At 45.3% G+C, this 21,913-nt stretch overlaps 1 protein-coding gene across 1 annotated transcript; it reads left to right on the forward strand.

Annotated features, from left to right (window-relative positions):
- Position 1: 1 nt before the first annotated feature.
- LOC121011275 (cytochrome P450 4F2) lies at positions 2-16,753 on the forward strand (the record flags this gene model as incomplete). Its single annotated transcript, XM_040445547.1, has 11 exons — positions 2-137; positions 3,011-3,064; positions 3,158-3,285; positions 5,145-5,266; positions 6,005-6,275; positions 7,388-7,454; positions 7,644-7,773; positions 15,469-15,602; positions 15,699-15,763; positions 15,949-16,031; positions 16,420-16,753. Coding segments are annotated over 11 exons (1,368 nt in total), but the record flags the coding sequence as incomplete, so codon positions are not given.
- Positions 16,754-21,913: the final 5,160 nt, after the last annotated feature.

The raw sequence follows: 21,913 nt of genomic DNA on the forward strand, positions 1-21,913 counted from the left end.
CACAGAGCAGGGCTTGAGGGTCTTAATTCAGCTGGTGGCCGCCTACTCGAAGGGGTTTGTGACGTGGCTGGGCCCCACCATGCCCCTTATCACTTTGTGCCACCCTGACATGATCCGGACTATCACCAATGCCTCAGGTACTCATGCAGAGCTTGTGGTGATGGGCTGTGACACAACCCACGGCTGTCAGCCCCTCTTTCTCCAAGCTTCACGCAACACCAGCGGGGCACTGGCCTCACTTCCCCCTTCTCTCTCAGCCATCTTCCTCTTCCTTCTTGTGTTTGTCAATCCCCATCTCACCGTCTCCTTCTTCCACTGTTGTCTAATCCCCCACCCCAACCCTGGTGTCCTGGGCACCACTGGGACCCCAAGAGACCTCAATCCAAGGCTCAGTCCTGGAGGAACTCTCAATCTTGAGGAGATGGGTTGACAGAGAGGTCCTTGACCTGGTGAGGTAAGGAGTTGGCCAGAGGGACATGGCTGTGTCATCCCACAGACGAATCAAGGCCTCTGCTGGGGCAGGCTGGAAGACTTCCTGGAGGAGGAATTATTGGAACTGGGTATGGACTGACAAGCAGAAACTTTTTTAAAGCAGAGGGCAGAGTGGTGCGATGGACAGCAATAGCATCTGAGGTCCCCTGCCAGGCCTGGCCTCAGTCCCACCCATCCCCATCCCCAGAGCAACAAGTGTTGGCAGAGTACCTGAGCTGCTTTTCCCATGACACCCACCTCTGGTGGGTTGGTTCCTTCCACCCTATTCTACAATCTTGTCTGCTCCAAGTTCATTGCTCTTCTGCTTGAGGGTCCAGGAATCTCCTTGATGGGCCTCTACCCCAGCCTAGCTCCCTTCACTTGCTTCTGTTTCTTCTACTTCCAGACAGGCCAGGCTGAGCAGGGGAAAAAGCAGCATCCAACAGAAACCTTAGCTTTAACGCCCAAATTCTGGGTGACTCTGGGAAGACACCCAGCTCTCTCTGGCTGCCAAGGTGTTCTTCAGTTGTGAGAGGTGAAAACTCAACCCTATGTGGTTTAATCAAAGAAAGGAAATCTATTTACAGTGAAGTCCAGGGAGCATTGTCTTCAGGCATGGCTGGATCCAGGTCTCAAATAACATCATCAAGAATCTGTCTTCATTGTTTCGGTTCTGTTTTCCTCTGTGATGGCTTCACTTTCATTCTGGTAAAGAAACTCAACCCCCATGGTAAAGCGAGCTTATTCCCAACAGTTCCAGGGGAAAAGTTGCAAAACTCCCTTTAATTTTCTTGGGCTGCATCCCAGGGTCAGTTTCTCATCTAATTACTGTGGCTCTGATTACCCAGTCTTGGCAAGTGTAGGTTCTCAGAGCTATTGTTTTGGGGCTCAAAGCAGTTTGATGGCTAAGAACTCAGGTCCTGGAATTCTGATGGACTTGGGCTCAGATCTCTGGCAGGCCACTTACCATCTGGGAGACTGGGGGCAAATGACTTCATCATTCAGAGTCTCAGTTTTCTTATATGGAAAATGAGGAGAGAGGAGAAGCCAGGTGAATGTGGTGTTTGGGATCCAAATGGGGGAAAGACACTTTTTGTTCCTGTAACCAAAGAGCCCCAGTTGTTGTACCAAGGGTCTGGGGAAGGATTCCAGGAGGAGACTGAGCTGCTGGAAAGGATGCACAGGGCTCAGGTCTGGGTCTTTTCTCTGCAGGGTCCTTCCATCTGGCCATCTAGAAAGACTGTGAGTGGGATCCTTTTTGTTTCTCTTCAGATTCAGAGCTCAGAGGAAGGTCTTCTGTACACACAAAACCTGGCGAGCACCTATGGGGATGTGTGCTGCTGGTGGGTGGGTCCCTGGCATGCAGTCATCCGAATCTTCCACCCCACCTGCATCAAGCCTGTGCTCTTTGCTCCAGGTAGGCACCCCACGGCCACGGCTTGCTCACTGCTGAAGTCTCTGTGCTGCCGACAGCGTGGTGGGTGACCCAGATGCAGCTGTGGGGATGCCACTGCCTCTGTCTTGCCTGGACCCCACATGCCAGATCTCTGGTCACGTCTGCTCACACCTAGGGTGTGATTGTGCGATGTCTGCTGTATGGCCAGGTCTGGTCACGTTTATGTTTCCACCTGTGTTCTGGTTACGGCCGATATACTTTATACCTGGTTATACCTGGCATATGGTACATGGTAACCATGAAGATGGCCTTAGTCATGTCTGGGGCTCACCTGTGGCCAAGGATATTCAAGGCATGTGGGGAGTGTGTCTGTTTTTTTTTTTTTTTTTTGTCTGGGATGCTATTTGAGATTGTCTGGTTCTCCTGTGGGTCGTGTCTGGACCATGTTTGGAGTTTGTCTGAGGTCTGGAACCTCGAGTCCTTCTGAGAAATGCTGAGGCCTTATGTGAGCCTTGTCCAAGGCAGGTCTTAGGATATGGCCGGGTCATATCTGGTCCATGCCTGGGACATTAGTGGGACCGTATTTAAGTCCTGCCTGGGACCATCTGTGAGTTGTGTCAGACTGTCTCTGGGTCCATGTCAGAGGATGCTGCATCAGACTGAAGTCGTGTCAGATTGTCTCTGGGTCCATGTCAGAGGATGCTGCATCAGGTCAGTGTGTGTTATACATGTTGTTTCATGCCAGGGCATGTTAACATGTATTGGGGCCATGTCAAGAGATGTCAGAGAGTTCTGGGACAGATGCGATGTCCTAGGTCCCTGTAAAGGCATTTTATGGAGTGCTGATTTGTGCTCAGGTGTTTCGAACATGTTGGACTGGCACAACATGTGTTGTGCCACATTTTAGGGAGCATCTAAGTACACAGGGGTGTGTCCATGGGCTCTGCCTTTGCTCTGCTCTGTGCTGCAGCCTGATATGGTGCCCCCTCACCTCCCCACTCTGTTTCCTCCGCTCTTGTCCCCATTCCTGCTAAGCTGGTCTTGGAGGGAGTATGAATTCCCCTGGCTGGGCCCTCCACTCCCCCAACCCAAACCCCTCCCCTCCCCCTCCCCATGACCCCTGATGGTCCTCATTCGTGTCAGCTGCCATTGCACCCAAGGACGCGGTCTTCTACAGCTTCTTGAAGCCCTGGCTGGGTGAGTAACTGTGGGTGAAGGGGACTGGAGACAACCTTGGGGACCCAGGGGGAAGCAGTGCCTTTGCCCACTTCTTGCGGCTGCCTCTACTAGGGGATGGGCTCCTGCTGAGTGCTGGTGACAAATGGAGCAGCCATCGCCGCATGCTGACACCTGCCTTCCACTTCAACATCCTGAAGCACTATGTGAAGATTTTCAATGACAGTGTAAATGTCATGCATGTGAGTCTTTTGAACCCAGGGTCCCAGCTGAAGTCTTGGGGGTGATGGAGGCTCTGAGATATCTTGTCTGGAATTCTGGCTCCCCTAGACAGCTTTGGGGCCATTGCTCTTCCTCTCTGAGCCTCAATTTTCTCAGCTATATAATGGGAATAATGGTCCCCACTATGCGGGGTAGTCAAGATAATGTAATGTATTCCTGTCCCTGGCACATAGCGGGTGCTCAGAAGGTGTTAATTTCAAAGTTTCCCTTACAAAGAAGCCTTCGAACCTGAGACCCACTTGATTATCCATGAAGGTTGCATAGTAGTTATGCTGAATTAACGAACCACTTCCAAACTCATTGGTCTAAAGCAATAAGGGTTTATTATTGCTAACCTGTCTGTGAGTCAGTTGGTTTTCTGGACATGGATGGGATCACATGTGCCTGTGATCAGCTCTGGGTCAGGTATGTACTTTGCATATCTGGGCTCAGCCCTCTTACATGTTCGAGGAGTGGCTGTCTGCAGGCTGATCTAGGGTGGTCTCAGCTTGGACAACTGAACTTTCTTTAATGTGATTCTCTCCCTCCAGAAGGCATCTCAGGCTTGTTCCCATGGCTGAGGCAGGGTTCCAGGAGACTGAGAGGAGGCTTCAATGCCTCTTGAGATCTAGGTTTAAGATGATCACCTTGTCATTTTTGCTATGGTCGACTGGCCAAAACAAGTCAAAAGGCCATTATAGAATCAAAAGGTGGTGAAAAAGCATCCACCTTTTAATGGGAGTTGCTGAAAAATCACATTGAAAAGGTGTGGATATAAGGAAGTGAAGAATTGGAGGTGGGGGTTTTGTGAAGGGCCTGGGATTATTTTCACACTTGCAAGCTAAGGAGTGAGATTGTTATGGTTTTGTGGATTGTGCCGGAAGACACGAGACTCCTGTGTCAGAGACAAAGAACAATTTATTACTCATAGCACAGCAAGCACACGTACTTCTTGGTTTGCATTATTTCTCTAAGTCACCAAATCCTGTGAGGATAACACAGGTGGGCTTCAATGCTTATGCAGTATGTTGCATTACAGGAGAGGCATACCAGGTTCAGGGACTCTATGACGTCTGGTAATTAAAAGCAAGCCTGACATTTGTGTGTGGGAAATATTACCTTATTCCTTAAGTGTGTTTGCTGAAAATGCAACTCTGAAAAATGCCTAAGTAAAGAATATCAGAGCCTTGCCTTTTTTGGGCATACCCAGCAAAAAGGTGGAGGGGTGCTCAGGGCCCATGAATCGCCTCTTTCAACATAGGGGAATTTTTCTTAATTTATGACAATTAAGATGATGAAAGCTAACATTTCTCAAGAACTTACTATACACCAGAATCTATGTGCACATTCCATGACATATATTGTCTAATTTGATTTTCACAACCATATGAGGTAAAGATGATTATTATTACCTCATTACAGGTGGTGAAAATAGGTTCAGAGAAGTTAGGGAGCTTGCCTGCATTCACACAGCTAGCAAGTGAGCTAATGAGTGGAGCTGGGATTCCAACCTGGTTTGTCTGACAACAGAGCAAGTCATATTAACTGTTACTGAAGCTTTGACAGGTGGAGTCCAGAGAGCAGCAGTGAGTTGACCAAGGGCACACAGGGGCGTAGGAGGCAGAGTCAGGATTTGAACTCAGGTCTTCTGACTCTCAGCCATGGGATCTTAATAGTAAGAGTTTGTACTCCCACCCAAGCCTGGTCCTCCCTGAGGATGGGTGCCTGGGGTGGAGGATGAGGAGCCTGGGTCTGGTGGATCCCCTCTTGGTAGTTGGTGTTGGAGAGGGGTTCAGAGGAGGCAGGTCCCAGCCCCAGCTCTGCCTCCTTCTCTGCCCAGGCCAAGTGGAAGCGCCTGGTCTCAGAGGGCAGCACCCGTCTGGACATGTTTGAGCACATCAGCCTCATGACCCTGGACAGTCTGCAGAAATGTGTCTTCAGTTTTGACAGCAATTGCCAGGAGTGAGTGCTTGCTCAGGACCTGGGAACATGAACTGTAGACCCAAGGGAGTAGATGGGGAGGGGAGGGATGACCAGGGCAATCAGATGGGACTTCCTGGAGGAGATGGATCAGAGTTGGACAAAGAAGGACAAGGAAGGGAAAGAGAAAGAGTGATCCTTTCAGGTAAGCAGAAATGTTTGACAAAGGCCAAGGGACTAGGATGAGTGAAGCATGTGCCACAGTAAGGAGCCACCTTGGGAATGAGATTGGAAGGGTTGGCAGGAGCTATATCTTAAGGACATTCAAAATCCAGGCAAAAGGGTATGAACTTTATCTGAGGTTTGAGCAGGTGAGGGTCATGGGCAAAGCTGTTCTTGGACATCTGAGTCTGGAGAAGACCAACTGATGTGTAGACAATGGATGGTGTGAAATTGGATGCAAGATTAGAGAGGGGATTGGGTCCATTGACCAAATGGGAGAAGATGAAATCTGAGCTGTATGGAGAGGGAGGAGAGAAGCATAATGTGTCAGCTGGGTTCTGGGTTCATGGAGGCAGCTCACAGAAATGGGAATCAGGGAGAGAAGAAAGTCTGGAGAGTCACGTGTCCTGGATCATCCCCACCATGTATCTGTGGGGCCATCTGTTCCTGGATACTCAGTTTTCTGATGGGCTATATCTCCCAGCTGCTGGTATCAGGCATTTTCTCAGCCTTCAGGTGAGCTAAGTTGTTACTTTCCTTCATGCCCTCATCCTGCAGGAAGCCTAGTGAATATATTGCTGCCATCTTAGAGCTCAGTGCCCTTGTGGCAAAACGGCACCAGCAGATCTTCATGCACATGGACTTCCTGTACTACCTCACTCCAGATGGGCAACGCTTCCGCAGAGCCTGCCGCCTGGTGCACAACTTCACAGATGCTGTCATCCAGGAACGGCGCCGCACTCTCCCCGATGACGGTGTTGATGACTTCCTCAAGGCCAAGGCTAAGGCCAAGACTTTGGACTTCATTGATGTGCTCCTGCTGACCAAGGTGGGTTTCTCTGGGATCTGGATTCAAGAGGTAGAAAGGACCTTGATTTCATATTTCAAATTGAAGACTTAGACTTGATCCAGAGGGCACTGGGGAGTCATGGGTGGTGTTTGAGGAAAGGAGGGATGGATTAGGGATATGTTTTAGGGATGACTTTATGGAATGTAACCTGCAGGGGACTGCCAAGTCTGCAACTGTGAAGGGCCTGAGATTTTACTCTACTTAATAAGGTAGTCGTGCGTGTGTGTGTGCGTGTGTGTGTGCGTGTGTGTGTGCGCGTGTGTATTTATTTATTTGTATATTAGAATCCAGAGAAGCCCATTTGTTACTCACGGAAATAAGGGTGGCCATAGAATTGTAGCCATGGTTCCTCATTCTAAAATTCTTCTGAGAGCTACATGATGCTTTTATCTGTACATGCAACCAACCATGCTTCCATCATAGGAGAGGTACCTCTACATTATGAATCTTGGAACTTATATAGGACTGCTGATACATCTGCCCCTTCTTCTTCTTCTCCTCCTCCTCTGCCTGTGTCTTGTCTTCCTCCCCCCTTCCCCCTCATCCTCCCCCCCCTCCTTTTCTTTCTCCTTCTTTCTCTTTCTTCTCCTTCTCCTTCTCCTTCTGTGTGTATGAGAAAGAGAGAGAGAAGTAGAGAAAAGTGTTTTGGAGTGTAAACCAATTGTCTTCACCGAGAAGGCAAAGTCTACAGGTTCTGTTGGCTTATCACCAGGGGAGATAAGGAATCTCTGGATTTACTATCCTAGAATGAGAGCAAATGGCTCCGGAGCAATGCTCATTTCCAACTTCCAAGGGAAGTTGTCATTCAGTCTCCTGTAATCCAGGTGGCCAATAACTTCTTTCCAGTAAGTTCTCACCATGTAGAAACATGAAGATATTCATGGATCACTGATCCCTCTCACCAGGGACAAAACAGGAGGCAAAGAGGCCACGGAGGAGAAGGCCTGTGGGGTGGGGCCTCTGGTAATAGTTTCTGGATGGATTATGGAGCTTCAGAAATTGTCTCAAGTTAGGCTTATGAGCTCTCAGAGTGGATATGATTTGCTGTGTGTGCGGGCGGGTGGGGTGGAGTGGTCTTATACTCTCTCCAGGACAAAGATGGAAAACAATTGTCAGATGAGGATATCCGAGCTGAAGCTGACACCTTCATGTTTGGGGGTAAGCATCCCAGTGTGGGACTGCAGGGGGTAGGAGTCTGTCCAATCCCAGGGACTTGGCAGATGGGCCCTGGACCACCCCATCCCACCCCATCTTCCCAATCCTCCCTGAGGGCCCTAATGAAGGGCGCTGTCCACCCTCTGGTGCTGAACAAGCCCAGAGACCCAAGCCTGTCTGGCTGCCTCTCAGGCCATGACACCACGGCCAGTGGTCTCTCCTGGGTCCTGTACAACCTTGCGAAGCACCCAGAGTATCAGGAGCGCTGTCGGCAGGAGGTGCAAGAGCTCCTGAGGGACCGTGAGCCTAAAGAGATTGAATGGTGAGTGCAGGTCCTCATGTCCTGTTCTGGAACCCTTCTCATTGGCTCTGCTCCCCTGCTGGGGAAGGGGAAAGAACTTTTGTTGATTGTGTCATTGTTGCTTAGAGAGACTAGGAGCAGAATCCAGAGGCAGGGGTCTGGTACCTAGCCTGGAGAGCAGGGGAAAGTGACAGAAAGATCTGGGCTGCTAAGAGAATTATTGACAATTATGAAGGCAGATGATACCACTTAGCACATATTCTGTAAGTGAACTTCCACTCCACTCCCTTACTTTTCTCTCCTAAATCACACTCTCTCTGCCCCCCAAATATCTTCACTCCCTGAGTTTTTGCTTGTCTCTTGCCTCCTAACTCCTTCAATACTGTTCAGCCCAGGATTCATGGGGGACACCTAGGGATTGAAATCATTCAATTCTTGTCCAGGAACACCTTCATTCATCCTGTCCCCATTCAGAGAACACTGCCGCACTGCCTTTCTGTCCCCAGTTGTGTGCCATCTCCAATTCTACCAGCCCATTCTGTGTCCTGGAGCTCCAGCCTGCTGGGGGAATAGACTCAGATCAGGACACCCTGGGTCCACCCCCTGGGCAGGGATAGGATGGAGAGTAAGAGAGGCAAGGATAAGAGTAGAGAGAGTGTCTCAGCTGAGACCCTGAGTGATGATCAGTAGGTGTTTGGGTACAGTTGGGGTGCAGTTAATTCAAGAGGACAGGGTGGACAAAAGGGAAGAGGAGGGGAGGAATGGAAGAGGGAGAGGGAGAAGAGAGAGGGAAGGAGGGAGACAGGGAGAGAGAGAGAGAGAGAGAGAGAGAGAGAGAGAAAGAGAGAGAGAGAGAAACTTAAGTAGGCTCCATGCTTACTGGAGAGCCCGACATAGGACTCCATCACTTGAACCTTGAGATCATGACCTGAGATGAAATCAAGAGTCGGACATCAACAAACTGAACCACCCAGGCACCCCCAGGAAGATCTTTCTAGGGATAGCGTGGGAAACATACTGGAGAGGACAAGCTGTTGCATGGGGACCAGGAAAATGATTCTGAGGCCTGGGACAGGCCAGGGTCTGGGGGATGTTGAAGAGGCATTGGACTGGACAGGCATTTTTTACCTAATATTTCCCACTCCAAGCCTTCGCTCAGCACAGCAGTCCTGTGAGGTAGGGAAATATTTTTAACCTTTTTCAACAAGACTTCAAACAAAATTATACACTTTGTAAAAAAAAAAAAAAGACTATACAAAACAGAGTTTAGAGTAGAAATGAACTTTAAAAAAAATCCTTGCCCTAGGAGGAACACTTGTCAGTGATTTTCTGTGTATCCTTCCAGAAGACATCTATCTTTATACCCACATTTATATGAAAACTATCTCCTCTCCCCTTCCAAGTGGGAATTAAGGTCTACACATTAACAACATATCCTTGAGATCTCTTCCTTTTCCCAGAATATGAGTTTTTGAAAAATAGTTTTGAATTACAAAAGCAATGATGAGAACAAGTTCTTCTTGTTCTGAGACGTTACAAAGGAGACTATGGTTATCATTAACATCCTCCCCTGCCAACTTAATCCCCTTTCTGTCTCCTGAGGGGTTTTTAAACTTTTAGACTCATTGATTTGCTATGTCTCTTTCCATAATTATCTATCTATCTATCTATCTATCTATTATCTATCAATAACTATCTATCATCTACCTATGTATCATCCATCTATCATCTATATCATCTATCATCTATCTATCATCTATTATCCATCATCTATCTATCACTTATATCACCTATCTATCATCTATCATCTATATAATCTTTTTGTCCATTAACACATTTTGCATTTCCATATACATACTGTTTGTAACTTGTTCCATTCACTCAAAAGTGTGTCTTATAGCTCCTTCTCTCTGTGTGCTGCAAAGCTTTCAGTGGTTTACTTGGTTCACCCCTTTGTTAAGGACCCTTATGTTAGTATTCTCAGTTAGAGTAGACATTGCTGAATTGCTTTCCAGAGTCTCTGTTTTGATTTTCCTTTCATCCTACAGTGTGTGATAGGACTTGTGAACCATATTCCCCGCATTCATCCATTCATTCATTCAGTGATAGAGATGGAAAGTGCAAGCAGAGGAGGGGCAGAGAAAGAATCCCAAGCAGAGCCCAATGCAGAGCCAATGCCCATTGCCCATGCAAAACCCAATGTGGGACTTTGACCCATGAATTGTGAGATCATGCCCTGAGCTGAGACCAAGAGTTGGAGGCTTAACTGACTGAGCCACTTAGGTGTCCCCCATATTCCTCCTTTAAAAATTAAAAACAATTTTTTTATTTGTGTGAGAGAGAGCACGCAAGCAGGAAAGAGAGTAAGGAAGAGGGTGAGAGAGAGAATCTCAAGCAGGCTCCATGCTCAGCACAGAGCCCAATGCTTGATCCCACAAGCTTGGGATCATGACCTGAGCTGAAATCAAGAGTTGGACGCTCAACCAACTGAACCACCCAGGTGCCCCCTACTTCCTCCTGTTTTGATTGCTGTGTGATATTCTAACATATGGCTGTACTATAATTTCTCTTAACATCTCCCATTGATGGATATTTGGATTGTTTCTACTTTTTTACTAAAACAAACAATAAGTCAGCATCTATGAACACTGGGCCACACTTACACATGTAAAGGTCTCTCCACTGCAAATTTCCGGAAGGACAATTGCTGAGTCAAAGACAGTTTCAGTTTTTGTCATCTTAATAGCTATTTCAGATCTGTTCCTATCAGCTGAATTTGATGTTATCACCTTTCCCATACCTATAGAATTATTGTATTGAATTTTAAATCTTTGCCAATTTTTCATATTTCCTCTTTTAATGAATATTTATTTAAATAAGGGGTTGAACATCTTTTGCACATTTTGGGGGCTACTCCCAACATTTTAAATACTGAGGTATCATTTATATACATCATATTAGTTTCAGGTGTACAAAAAGTGAGTTGATATTTGTATATATTACAAAATGATCACCACAATTAGTTTGCTGACATTTTTCACCATACATAATTATAGAATTTTTTTTCTTGTGATGAGAACTTTTAAGAAATACTCTCTTAGCGACTTCCAAATATGCAATACAGCAGTATTAACCACAGTATTATTAATTATAGTCAACTATAGCCAATACAGTATTATTAACTAAAATACAGTAACTGTAATGCTGTACATTACATCCCTATGACTTAATTATTTTATAACTGAAAGTTATCCTTCACCCATTTGCTTACCTACACCTCCACCCCCACCCCTCACAACAACCAACCTATTCTCTGTATCTAGGAGCCTGGTTTTTTTGTTGTTTGTTCGTTTCTTCAGATTCTACACATAAGTTAGATCATACAGTGCTTGTCTTTCTCTCTCTGACTTATTTCACTTAGCACAATGCCCTTAAGATCCCTCCATGTTGTCTCAAATGGCAAGATGTCTTTTTTATGGCTGAGTAATGTTCCACTGCATGTATATATCACATTTTCTTTATCCATTCACCTATTGATGGACACAGCTGTTTTTCATAACCTTGGCTATTATAAATAATGTTGCAATGAACATAAGTTTACGTATATCTTTTTGAGTTAGTGTTTTCATCTTCTTTGGATAACTACCCAGAAGTGAGATTGCTGGATAGCATGATAGTTGTAGTTTTTAATTTTTTTGAGGAAACTTCGTATTATTTTCCACAGTGGCTGCGTGAATTTAAAACCCCACCAACAGTGCCCAGGGTTCCTTTTTTCTCCACATCCTCATCAGCATTTGTTATTTCTTGTCTTTTTGGTAATAGCCGTGCTAACAGCTGTGAGGTGTGAGGTGATTTTTCCATGTGGTTTTGACTTGGATTTCCCTGATAATTAATGATTTTGAGCATCTTTTCATGTACTTATTCACCATTTCTGTGTCTCTTTAAAAAAAATGTCTATTCAGGGGTGCCTGGGTGGCTCAGTCAGTTGAACGTTTGACTCTTGATTTCAGCTCAGGTCATGATCCCAGGGTCATGGGACTGAGACCCGCACTGAGCTCTGTGCTGAATGTGGAGCGTGCTTGAGATTCTCTCTCTCTCTCTCTCTCTCTCTCTCTCTCTCTCTCTCTCTTTCTCTCTCTCTCTCTCTCTCTCTCCCCCCTCTCTCCCTCTCTCCCCCTTTGCCACTCTTCCACACTGTCCCCTGCCTCCCCTCTAAAAAAATAAATAAAAATAAAATGTTTATTCTGATCATTCTTCTGCATACATTGATAAGCCATTTGTATTTCTTGTTATGTGATTAGTACCCATCTTTATTTTTCTCTTTGAGTTTTTCTCTTTTTTTCATATTTACTTACAATAACTCATTTAAAGATTGCCTTTTGACTTTTGAGGGGCACTTCTAGTTAATTGTTATGGAGACAGATTTGTCCAAATTTTCTTTTACAGTCATACTGTCTAGCCTTATGCTAGGGTTTTGTGGGCTTTTCTTACCAGATGTTAGGGCTTCACTTACTTGTCTCTCCTGTTCCATGGGTCTATTTTCTTATTTTTGCAGCAATGCCACACTGTTTTTTGTTTGTTTGTGTTTGTTTGTTTTATCACTGCATCTTTGTAATAAGTCTTTTTTTCTTTAAAAAAATTTTTTAATGTTTATTTATTTTTGAGACAGAGAGAGACAGAGCATGAATGGGGGAGGGTCAGAAAGAGGGAGACACAGAATCTGAAACAGGCTCCAGGCTCTGAGCTGCCAGCACAGAGCCCGAAGCGGGGCTCAAACTCACAGACCGTGACATCATGACCTGAGCCGAGGTCGGCTGCTTAACCGACTGAGCCACTCAGGCGCCCCTGTAATAAGTCTTAATACATGGTAGAGTGAGTTCCTTTTCTTTAATATTTCACTAAGTATTTTTTCTTTAATGGTTATTTATTTTTGAGAGAGATAGAGAGCAGGGAAGGGACAGAGAGGGAGACACAAAATCTGAAGCAGGATCCAGGCTCTAAACTGTCAGCACAGAGCCTGATGTGGGGCTTGAACTCATAAACCGTGAGATCATGACCTGAGCTGAAATTGGCCATTTAACTGACCAAGCCACCCAGGTGCCTCTTTAATATTTCATTAAAAAAATTTTTTTTTCAACGTTTTTATTTATTTTTGGGACAGAGAGAGACAGAGCATGAACGGGGGAGGGGCAGAGAGAGAGGGAGACACAGAATCGGAAACAGGCTCCAGGCTCTGAGCCATCAGCCCAGAGCCTGACGCGGGGCTCGAACTCACGGACCGCAAGATCATGACCTGGCTGAAGTCGGACGTTTAACCGACTGCGCCACCCAGGCGCCTCTTTAATATTTCATTTTTAAAATGACCTAGCACTTCATGATCTTCTATTCTTTTGGAAACGTTTTGGATTAAGTTTATCAAGTTCTTAAAACTACCAGGTAGATTTTCATTTGAATTGAACATATTCTATAGGTTGACTTGAATATATGATTGACTTGTAGAAAACAGATTACTTCATAATATGAATGCATACCATTCTAGAATGTGGAAGAAATACCCCATTTTTGGATAATGAAATACTATTTAGTCTTCTAATAAAGTCCAAAATTTTTCTTAGAGATCTTATACATTTTTGGTTAAATTAACCCTAAGATATATTTTTTTAATGTTTATTTTTGAGAGAGAGAGAGAGAGAGAGCAAGTGCATGCTCTAGTGGGGGAGGGGGAGGCAGAGGATCTGAAATGAGCTCTGTGCTGGCAGCAGAGAGCCTGATGTGGGACTTGAACTCACGAGGACTGAGATCATGACCTCAGCCAAAGATGGACACTTAAATGACTGAGCCACCCAGGCACCACAACCCTAAGATACTTTCATTGCTATGGTGAATCATATCTTCTATTGGGATTGAGAGAAGTTTATAAATTCATTTGGAATATAGAGATTTCATATCTAATTTTAATCCAGGTATTTATTTCTTCTTCTTCTTCTTCTTCTTCTTCTTCTTCTTCTTCTTTTTCTTATTCTTTTATTTTTTCTAATTAGTTGTTATTTCAACATAGAAAAACAATTTTTTTCATATGCATATAAATTTTGTGCCAGTGAACATAGTAAATACTAAGTATGGAGTCTTGTATCCAAAAACATGTTTTCAATAAAAGCTTTTGGAACAACTGCAGAGCTATCCAGAAAAAAGTTAACTCAACCTGCTTCTCATGTATTGTAACATGACAACATCAGGATGGAATCAAATATTTAAAATTTTTTAATGTTTATTTATTTTTGAGAGAGAGAGAGAAAGAGAGAGCACGAGTGGGGGAGAAGCAGAGAGAAAAGGGAGACACAGAATCTGAAGCAGGCTCCAGGCTCTGAGTTGTCAGCACAGAGCCTGGTGTGGGGCTCAAACTCACAAACCATGAGATCATGACCTGAGCCAAAGTTGGATGCTTAACCTACTGAGCCACGCAGGTGCCCCAGGATGGAATCAAATTTAAAATAAAAAATAAAAGTGCCTTAAATGCTTTAGAGAAAACTGTGGGAAATTATTTTATAGCTCCATAATAAGGAAGCCCTTGTTTTTGACAAAAGTCCCAGGAAATATACAAGAAGAGATTGCTGTACTGTTGCCTGAAAAAGATAAAGAGCAGTGTGTATAGTATATAGTATGCTACTGTATAATTTTTTTAATGCAAAAAAGTAGCTCTGGAAGAATACATAAAAAAAAAAAAAAAGAACCTAGGCAAACTGTGAGGATGGGAAATGAGTGAGTTGAGTCGTAAGAATGGTGTTTTATAATTTTCCAGTTTTGAGCCAGTTAACTATATCATTAAAATATACATCACCACACAAATTGAAGGGGATTAAAGAAAAAGAATTCACCCCCACGCCCCCTTACTGGATCTTCAATGTTTATAAAAGGTTTCTGGTGTATTCTCTTGTGTTTTCCAAGCATAGAGTCACTATCTGCCAACAATGACACACTTACCCCCACATTTCAGATTGCCTTACTCTCTTTTTTTCTTGTCTAATTGCATTAGCTAGGATCTCTAGTACCATGAGAAATAAAACATTGGATCTGTTTCTTTTGTTTCCTACTCATTGCCTTTTGATTTGCTCTCTTGCAGTAAACCATATTTAATTTTTATGCAAAATCGTAAACCTTTTTATGGTTGGATTTTGGGTGGTGTGCTTTGCACAGAAAACCTTCTAAAAATACCCAGCTAAATTTCCTCTCCTGTTTCTGTGATACCGCCCTTCTTTTCCAAATACCACTTTATTGAGGTGTGATGGGCACATTAAAAAGCTGTACATCTGGGGCGCCTGGGTGGCGCAGTCGGTTAAGCATCCGACTTCAGCCAGGTCACGATGTCGCGGTCCGTGAGTTCGAGCCCCGCGTCGGGCTCTGGGCTGATGGCTCAAAGCCTGGAGCCTGTTTCCAATTCTGTGTCTCCCTCTCTCTCTGCCCCTCGCCCGTTCATGCTGTCTCTCTCTGTCCCAAAAATAAATAAACGTTGAAAAAAAAATTAAAAAAAAAAAGCTGTACATCTTTAAGGCGCACAACTTAATGGGTTTGGAGATATTTGATCCATTTGGAATTTATTTCGTTACAGGGAAAGATGATCTCATGGGGCAGTAGAGAAAGGGGGTGGGGGTGGGGGGTAAGGGTCTCTGTTTTTGCTCCCTGGATAACTGTTGCGGGGCGGGGGGGAGGGATCCTTAGGGACGACCTGGCCCAGTTGCCTTTCCTGACCATGTGCATCAAGGAGAGTCTGCGGTTGCACCCCCCGGTCACAGTCGTCTCCCGCTGCTGTACCCAGGACGTCGTGCTCCCAGATGGCCGGGTCATCCCCAAAGGTGCCCACAACACCAGGGGGAGGAGCCTCGTGGACAGGAAAAGGGGCCCATCAGGCAGGGTGAAACCCTTCCTGACTGGCCCCTCCCCTCCCACAGGTGTTATCTGCCTCGTTAGTATTTTTGGGACCCACCACAACCCATCCGTGTGGCCAGACCCTGAGGTGCTGCCTCCCCCTCCCTCCCCTCCACCCACCCTCATGCTTGGCCACTTCCCTAGCGGGGCCTAAGGGAGGGCTCAGGGTTCTGACCTGGCAAATCGCTCCCTCCATGAAACGCACACCTGTGTCTCCAAAGCCGGCTGTCCTGGGAAACCCCATCCAACAGTCCCGCCTCTCTCCGCCCCCAGGTATACAGTCCTTTCCGCTTTGACCCAGAAAACATCAAGGAAAGGTCTTCCCTGGCTTTTATTCCCTTCTCCGCGGGACCCAGGTGAGCACAGTGGGCATCGGAGGTGGGGATGAGGTGGTGAGGGCAGGGGCCTGGGCCTGAGATCCCAGACGTGGCTGTGGGGGCGGGAAAGGGGGTGTTGAGGATGGTTCTCCTTCTCTCCCCTCTTCCAGAGGTTGGGGGTAAAGGCCTGGGCAGTGGGGGGTGGCTGGGTCCAAGGGCTCCGCGGTGCGCTCAGAGCCCTTTCCCTCTCTCTGGGAGCTCAGGGCTGGGATCTGAGGCAAGCTCAGGGACCCCCGTATGGGGGTCCCGGGCACGGTTAGTCCCCTCCGGTATCCCTGCGGGCGGGGCTGGCGGTCCCGGGCCAGGTTCGGGGCGCGACGGGACCTGCTGGGGTCCCTGGCGAGTGAGTGCCCACTGCCGCCCGCAGGAACTGCATCGGGCAGACGTTCGCCCTGACCGAGATAAAGGTGGTCCTGGCGCTCACGCTGCTGCGCTTTCGGGTCCTGCCCGACAAGGAGGAGCCGCGCAGGAAGCCGGAGCTCATCCTGCGCGCCGAGGGCGGGCTTTGGCTGCGGGTGGAGCCGCTGAGCGCGGGCCCCCAGTGACCCGCCAGCTCCCCCTGGCTTGGGATCCACCCCGACCCTACACACGCCCCCTGGCGGATTCCCAGGACTAGAACTGTGTGGTCTCTTCTACCCGAGCGCCACTGATAGCCAGCAGGGGGCGCTCGGGACCTGAGGGAACGCAGGGAGCGGTGGAGGGGTGGGAGTAGGGGTGGAGGTGGGGTGGAGGGTGTGTGAGCGCAAGACCTTGACAGCCTTTCCAGCTGACCACAGGCACGCGCCCATGCTGATTGCGGGTTCTCCCAAAATCAAATCTATGGTCACTTCAGATCTCCAATGAACAGATAGAGAACAAAACAAAGAAAAGCATAGTAAAACTCTAAATTTTCCCAATAGTCTCTAAATTCAACAACTGGTAAGGGGTCTCCAGACTGCCTGCCAGCCCTCCCTCCATATACCCCCTGCTCCTTACACACACAGCCTTCCCCACCATCATATCTCACATCAGAGTGCTACATTTGTTCCAAAGGAAGGACCTACATTGACACATCATTATTATCTTGGTGTTGTGTATTCGGTGGATTTTGACAAATGGATAATTGAAACAGGGCGCTGTCGAAAAACACCACCAGACGCCGAATAGAAGTGGGGCAAGATTTTATTCATGGCCGGGCCAAACCTGATCTCCTGATCTTAAGGAGAAGAGTGCAGAGAATGGCCCCGAACAAAGGTAGCAGTGAGCTTATATGGATTTTAGCAAGTCAGAATACATCATTATTTAGTTAACCAATTACAATTTACAACATTTCATGGTAGCCAATTATATTGTGACATACAAACCTTAGTTTTGGTGGGAACGTATCAATTTAAAGTTCTTTGTCCTAAGAGGGTTTAAAATGACCAATCATAGTTAGACACCTAAGATACCATGAGGCAGTGAGTTGGAGACTTTTTACATGTTGGTCTTTTCCTAGGCCAGATGTTGGTAGAAGGGATAGGGGAGCGTTTTGCAACCTAAGTTATCCATTTAGCAAGCAGGCGAAGTTACGGAAGCGAGATAGGGCGGTTAGTAATTTCCGATAACCCTAATAGGGAACTACATAAGCTTTTATCTCAATTATTCATGAAAGGTGAGTTTAAGCCAAACTTATATACAATAAGCTTTCTGATATCTTATAAGTTGACCTATTACAATAATGACATGTATCCATTATTATAGTACCATACAGAGCAGTTTACTGCCTTAAAACACCCCTGTGCTCTGCCTCTTCATCTCTTCCTCCCCTCAGCCCCTGGCAACTACTGATATTTTTACTTTTTCCCTAGTTTTGCCTTTTCCAGGATGTACGGCAGTTGGAATCATATTGTATGTAGACTTTTCATGCTGGCTTCTTGTACTTAGTAATAGGCATTTAAATTTCCTTCATGTCTTTTCTTGACTAGATGGCTCGCTTGTTTTTAGTGCGGAATAATATTCCGTTGTAGGATGTATTATCTATTCATTCACCCACTGTGATTTATTTTTAATCAGGTTCGTGTGTTACTAAACCAAAATAAATATTTAAATGTAACATAATATCAAGTACAAAGATATGGAAAAGAGAAAGGAAACCAAATAAAAACGAAACCCTCAGGGCACCAAGAAAACTAGTAAATCTGGATTATTTCCTAATGAAGCAAACTTTTGGGTTTTTTTATTTTTAAAGTTTATTTATTTATTTTGAGAGAAAGAGTGCACTCACACAAGTGGGGGAGGGGCAGAGAGAGAGAGGGAGAGAGAGAAAATCCCAAGCAGGCTCTGCACTGTCAGCACAGAGCCTGATGCAGGGCTCAAACTCATGAACCATGAGATTACGACCTAAGCTGAAATTGGCCGCTTAACCAACTGACCTACCCAGGTACCCCTGAAGCAAAATTTTAAGTGAAACTAACAGAGTGTAGTAACAGGATGTTTGCCATTTCCAGTGTGCTTTGGGACAGAGAACAGAGACATTGATTAATTCAATAAAAGTCTGGTAAATGGATGGCAACTCAGTGATCATCCCCACTTGGAAGTTATGAGCCATCTCAGACTCACTGTGTCTAAACCAAATTCTTCATTTTCACTCCAGACCTGCTCCTTTGCTGATCCAAAAAGTGGCTTCATTGACTTGGTCTGCAGACAAGTGTCTTTTTAAAGCTGTTTTTTTGGTCATTTAATCTTACCGCAATGCAGTTGAACACATAAAGAGATTACTTTGGAATTCATTGAGTGTTTTTTGGGCCAAATACATGATTAATTTCTATAAATATTCCCCATGTGCTTGAAGAAAATGAGTCTTTCCCTCCCTGGGTGTACATTTCTCTCTCTATTTTACAGCTCAAACTTTTTTTAAAAACAAGTTTTTATTCATTCATTCATTCAGAGCTTGAGCATGAGTGGGGGAGGGGCAGAGAGAAAGAGGGAGGGAGAGAGAGTCTTGAGCAGACTCCACCCTCAGCGCAGAGCCTCATTTGGGGCTCGAATTCAGGAACAGTGAGATCATGACTTGAGCCGAGACCAAGAGTCAGACACTTAACCAACTGAGCCACACAGGTGCTCCATAGTTCAAAGATGCAGTAGTTAGAGAATAGAGTCCTTAGTCTGAGTCTTGTCTGCTTTAGTTGTCAATTTTTAAGATAAAAAAAGCTCCAAGTATTGGAATTGATGCCACTGTGGGTTACCATTTACTGCTTTACGTATGATGAGTTTATGTCTACTGACAATCTTTTTGACCCCTTAAAAATAGATAGCATCTTTGTGACATAAGATACTCTTCCCTTCAATTGTATCAGATATTGATAATAGGATTGCCACCCCAGGTTTAATATTTGTTGGCTATATCTTTTGTGTATTTTCTAAAATATGAGGTGATATTCATATAAAATTAACAATTTTGAAATGAACGGTTCTGTGGCACTCAGCAAGTTCACCATGTTGAACAACTATTGCTTGTATCTAGTTCCAGAACATTTTCATCACCTTAAAAGAAAACCCTGTTCCTAGTGAGTAGTCACTTTCCATTCCCTTTTTTCTAAACCTTTCCGTATTCTTATGTTTTAATTGAGTGTCTTGTATACACCATACTGTAAGACATTTCTTTCTTTTTTTTTTAAGGTTTTATTTTTAAGGAATCTCTACACCCAACATGGGACTTGCACTTACAACCCTGAGATCAAGAGTTGCATGCTGCACTGACTGAGCCAGCCAGGAACCCCAAGACATTTGTTTCTTATTTAAATCAAATCTAAAAACTCTCTTTTAACTGGTGATTCTAACCCAATTACATTTACTCATACATTAGGAGTAATTCTTACATTAGACGTTTATTGCCACTGGGGTGCCTGGGTGGCTCAGTTGGTTGAGCATCTGACTTCAGCTCACATCATGACTTTGCAGTCTATGGGTTTGAGCCCCACCTCGGGCTCTGTGCTGACAGCTCAGAGCCTGGAGCCTGCTTCAGATTCTGTGTCTCCCTCTCTCTCTGCCCCTCCCTGCTTGTGCTCTGTCTCTCTCTCTCTCTCTCTCTCTCTCTCTCTCTCTCTCAAAAATAAATAAATATTTTAAAAAGTTTATTGCCCCTGACTTTTCATATTTTCTATCCACTGTGTATTCTTTTTAAATTCTTTTCTTTTTCCCATATATACCTTTTGGATAGGTCAAGGGTGGATGATGAGCCAATATTATGTAGCTGGTAAAAAGTTATGATGTCTACAGAGAAGCATAGGGCATGTATGTAATATCAACATACTTCTGTAACTAGTGTGTAAATATTTATGCATGAGCATAAGAATTGAAGGTCAGTATAAAAATGTGGTCATGTGATTCTCACAGGTTTCTTTGAAGAGGTCATTTAAAAATTATTTTTGGGGGCGCCTGGGTGGCACAGTCGGTTGAGCCTCCGACTTCAGCCAGGTCACGATCTCGCGGTCCGTGAGTTCGAGCCCCGCGTCAGGCTCTGGGCTGATGGCTCAGAGCCTGGAGCCTGTTTCCGATTCTGTGTCTCCCTCTCTCTCTGCCCCTCCCCCGTTCATGCTCTGTCTCTCTCTGTCCGAAAAATAAATAAACGTTGAAAAAAAAATTAAAAAAAAAATTATTTTTGGAAGGGGGGGCACCTGGGTGGCTCAGTGGGTTGAGCTTCCGAGGTCAGCTCAGGTCATGATCTTGCGATTTGGATTTGTGAGTTCGAGCCCTGCATTGGGCCCTCTGCTGTCAGCACAGAGCCCACTTCAGATGGGCTCCCTCTCTCTCTGTCTCTCCCCAACTTGTGGTCTCTCCTAAATAAATGAACATTAAAAAATTGTTTTCAATTCCACTATACTTACCATACAGTGTTATATTACTTTCAGGTGTACAATACAGTGATTCAACACTTGTTTCCGTGCTCATCACAAGTGCACTCCTTAATCCTCTCTGGTGGCTACCAGTTTGTTCTCTATAGTTAAGAATCTGTTTTTTGGTTGCTCTCTCTATTTTAAAGATGTCATTTTTAAAGTTGGTCAGGCAGAATGGCATTAAGGAAAGAAAACTAATTAAAAAAAATTTTTTTTAATGTTTATTTATTTTTGACAGAGAGAGAGAGAGAGACAGGGCATGAGTGGGGGAGGGGCAGAGAGAGAGGGAGACACAGAATCTGAAACAGGCTCCAGGCTCTGAGCTGTCAGCACAGAGCCCGACACGGGGCTCGAACTCACAGACTGTGAGATCATGACCGGAGCCGAAGTCAGACGCTCAACCGACTGAGCCACCCAGGTGCCTCAAGAAAACTAATTTTAAACACAGTGACATTGGGATTTAAGTGCCAGCAGAACCCTAGCTTAGGAGCCTCAAAGAGGGTTATAAAGCTCTGATAGCCCCAGGACCATAGGAAATAGAAACCACTCAACAATCCTGATTTTTCTTTTCCCTTCCTGTTGAATCCAATTCTTAACTTCAAAATTTAAATGAAAAGTAAATAAAAGTGTTGGGAAGTGACCTTTCCATTAACTCTAAAGGAATCTCAAGAATGACCACATTTGGGAGGGGCTATAGGACATTGGAGGCTAAAGTGACACGAGGACAGGAAGCATGGCGCCCGGGAGCAGCCCAGGGAGTGTCCATGACCTTGGAAAGAAGATCACTTTTGGAGAGGCAGCTTACCGCTATTCCCTTCTCACCTAGATGCCTAGATTCTCTTTCCCACATTTTATTTCATGATAAACCATCTACAGATCTGTCTCTGTGCTGATTCGGGAAAGAAGACAAATGTGGGAGGTCTGAAGGGCAGCAGCAGTTTCCTTTCAAGGACAAAGGAGAATGACTGAGAGTAGTGGGGGCAGCTCAGGGCACCTGCTGTGTCT

This window comes from Herpailurus yagouaroundi, unplaced genomic scaffold (assembly GCF_014898765.1).
Source record: "Herpailurus yagouaroundi ecotype Mexico unplaced genomic scaffold, PumYag 193, whole genome shotgun sequence".
In the NCBI taxonomy this organism is placed as follows: Eukaryota; Metazoa; Chordata; class Mammalia; order Carnivora; family Felidae; genus Herpailurus; species Herpailurus yagouaroundi.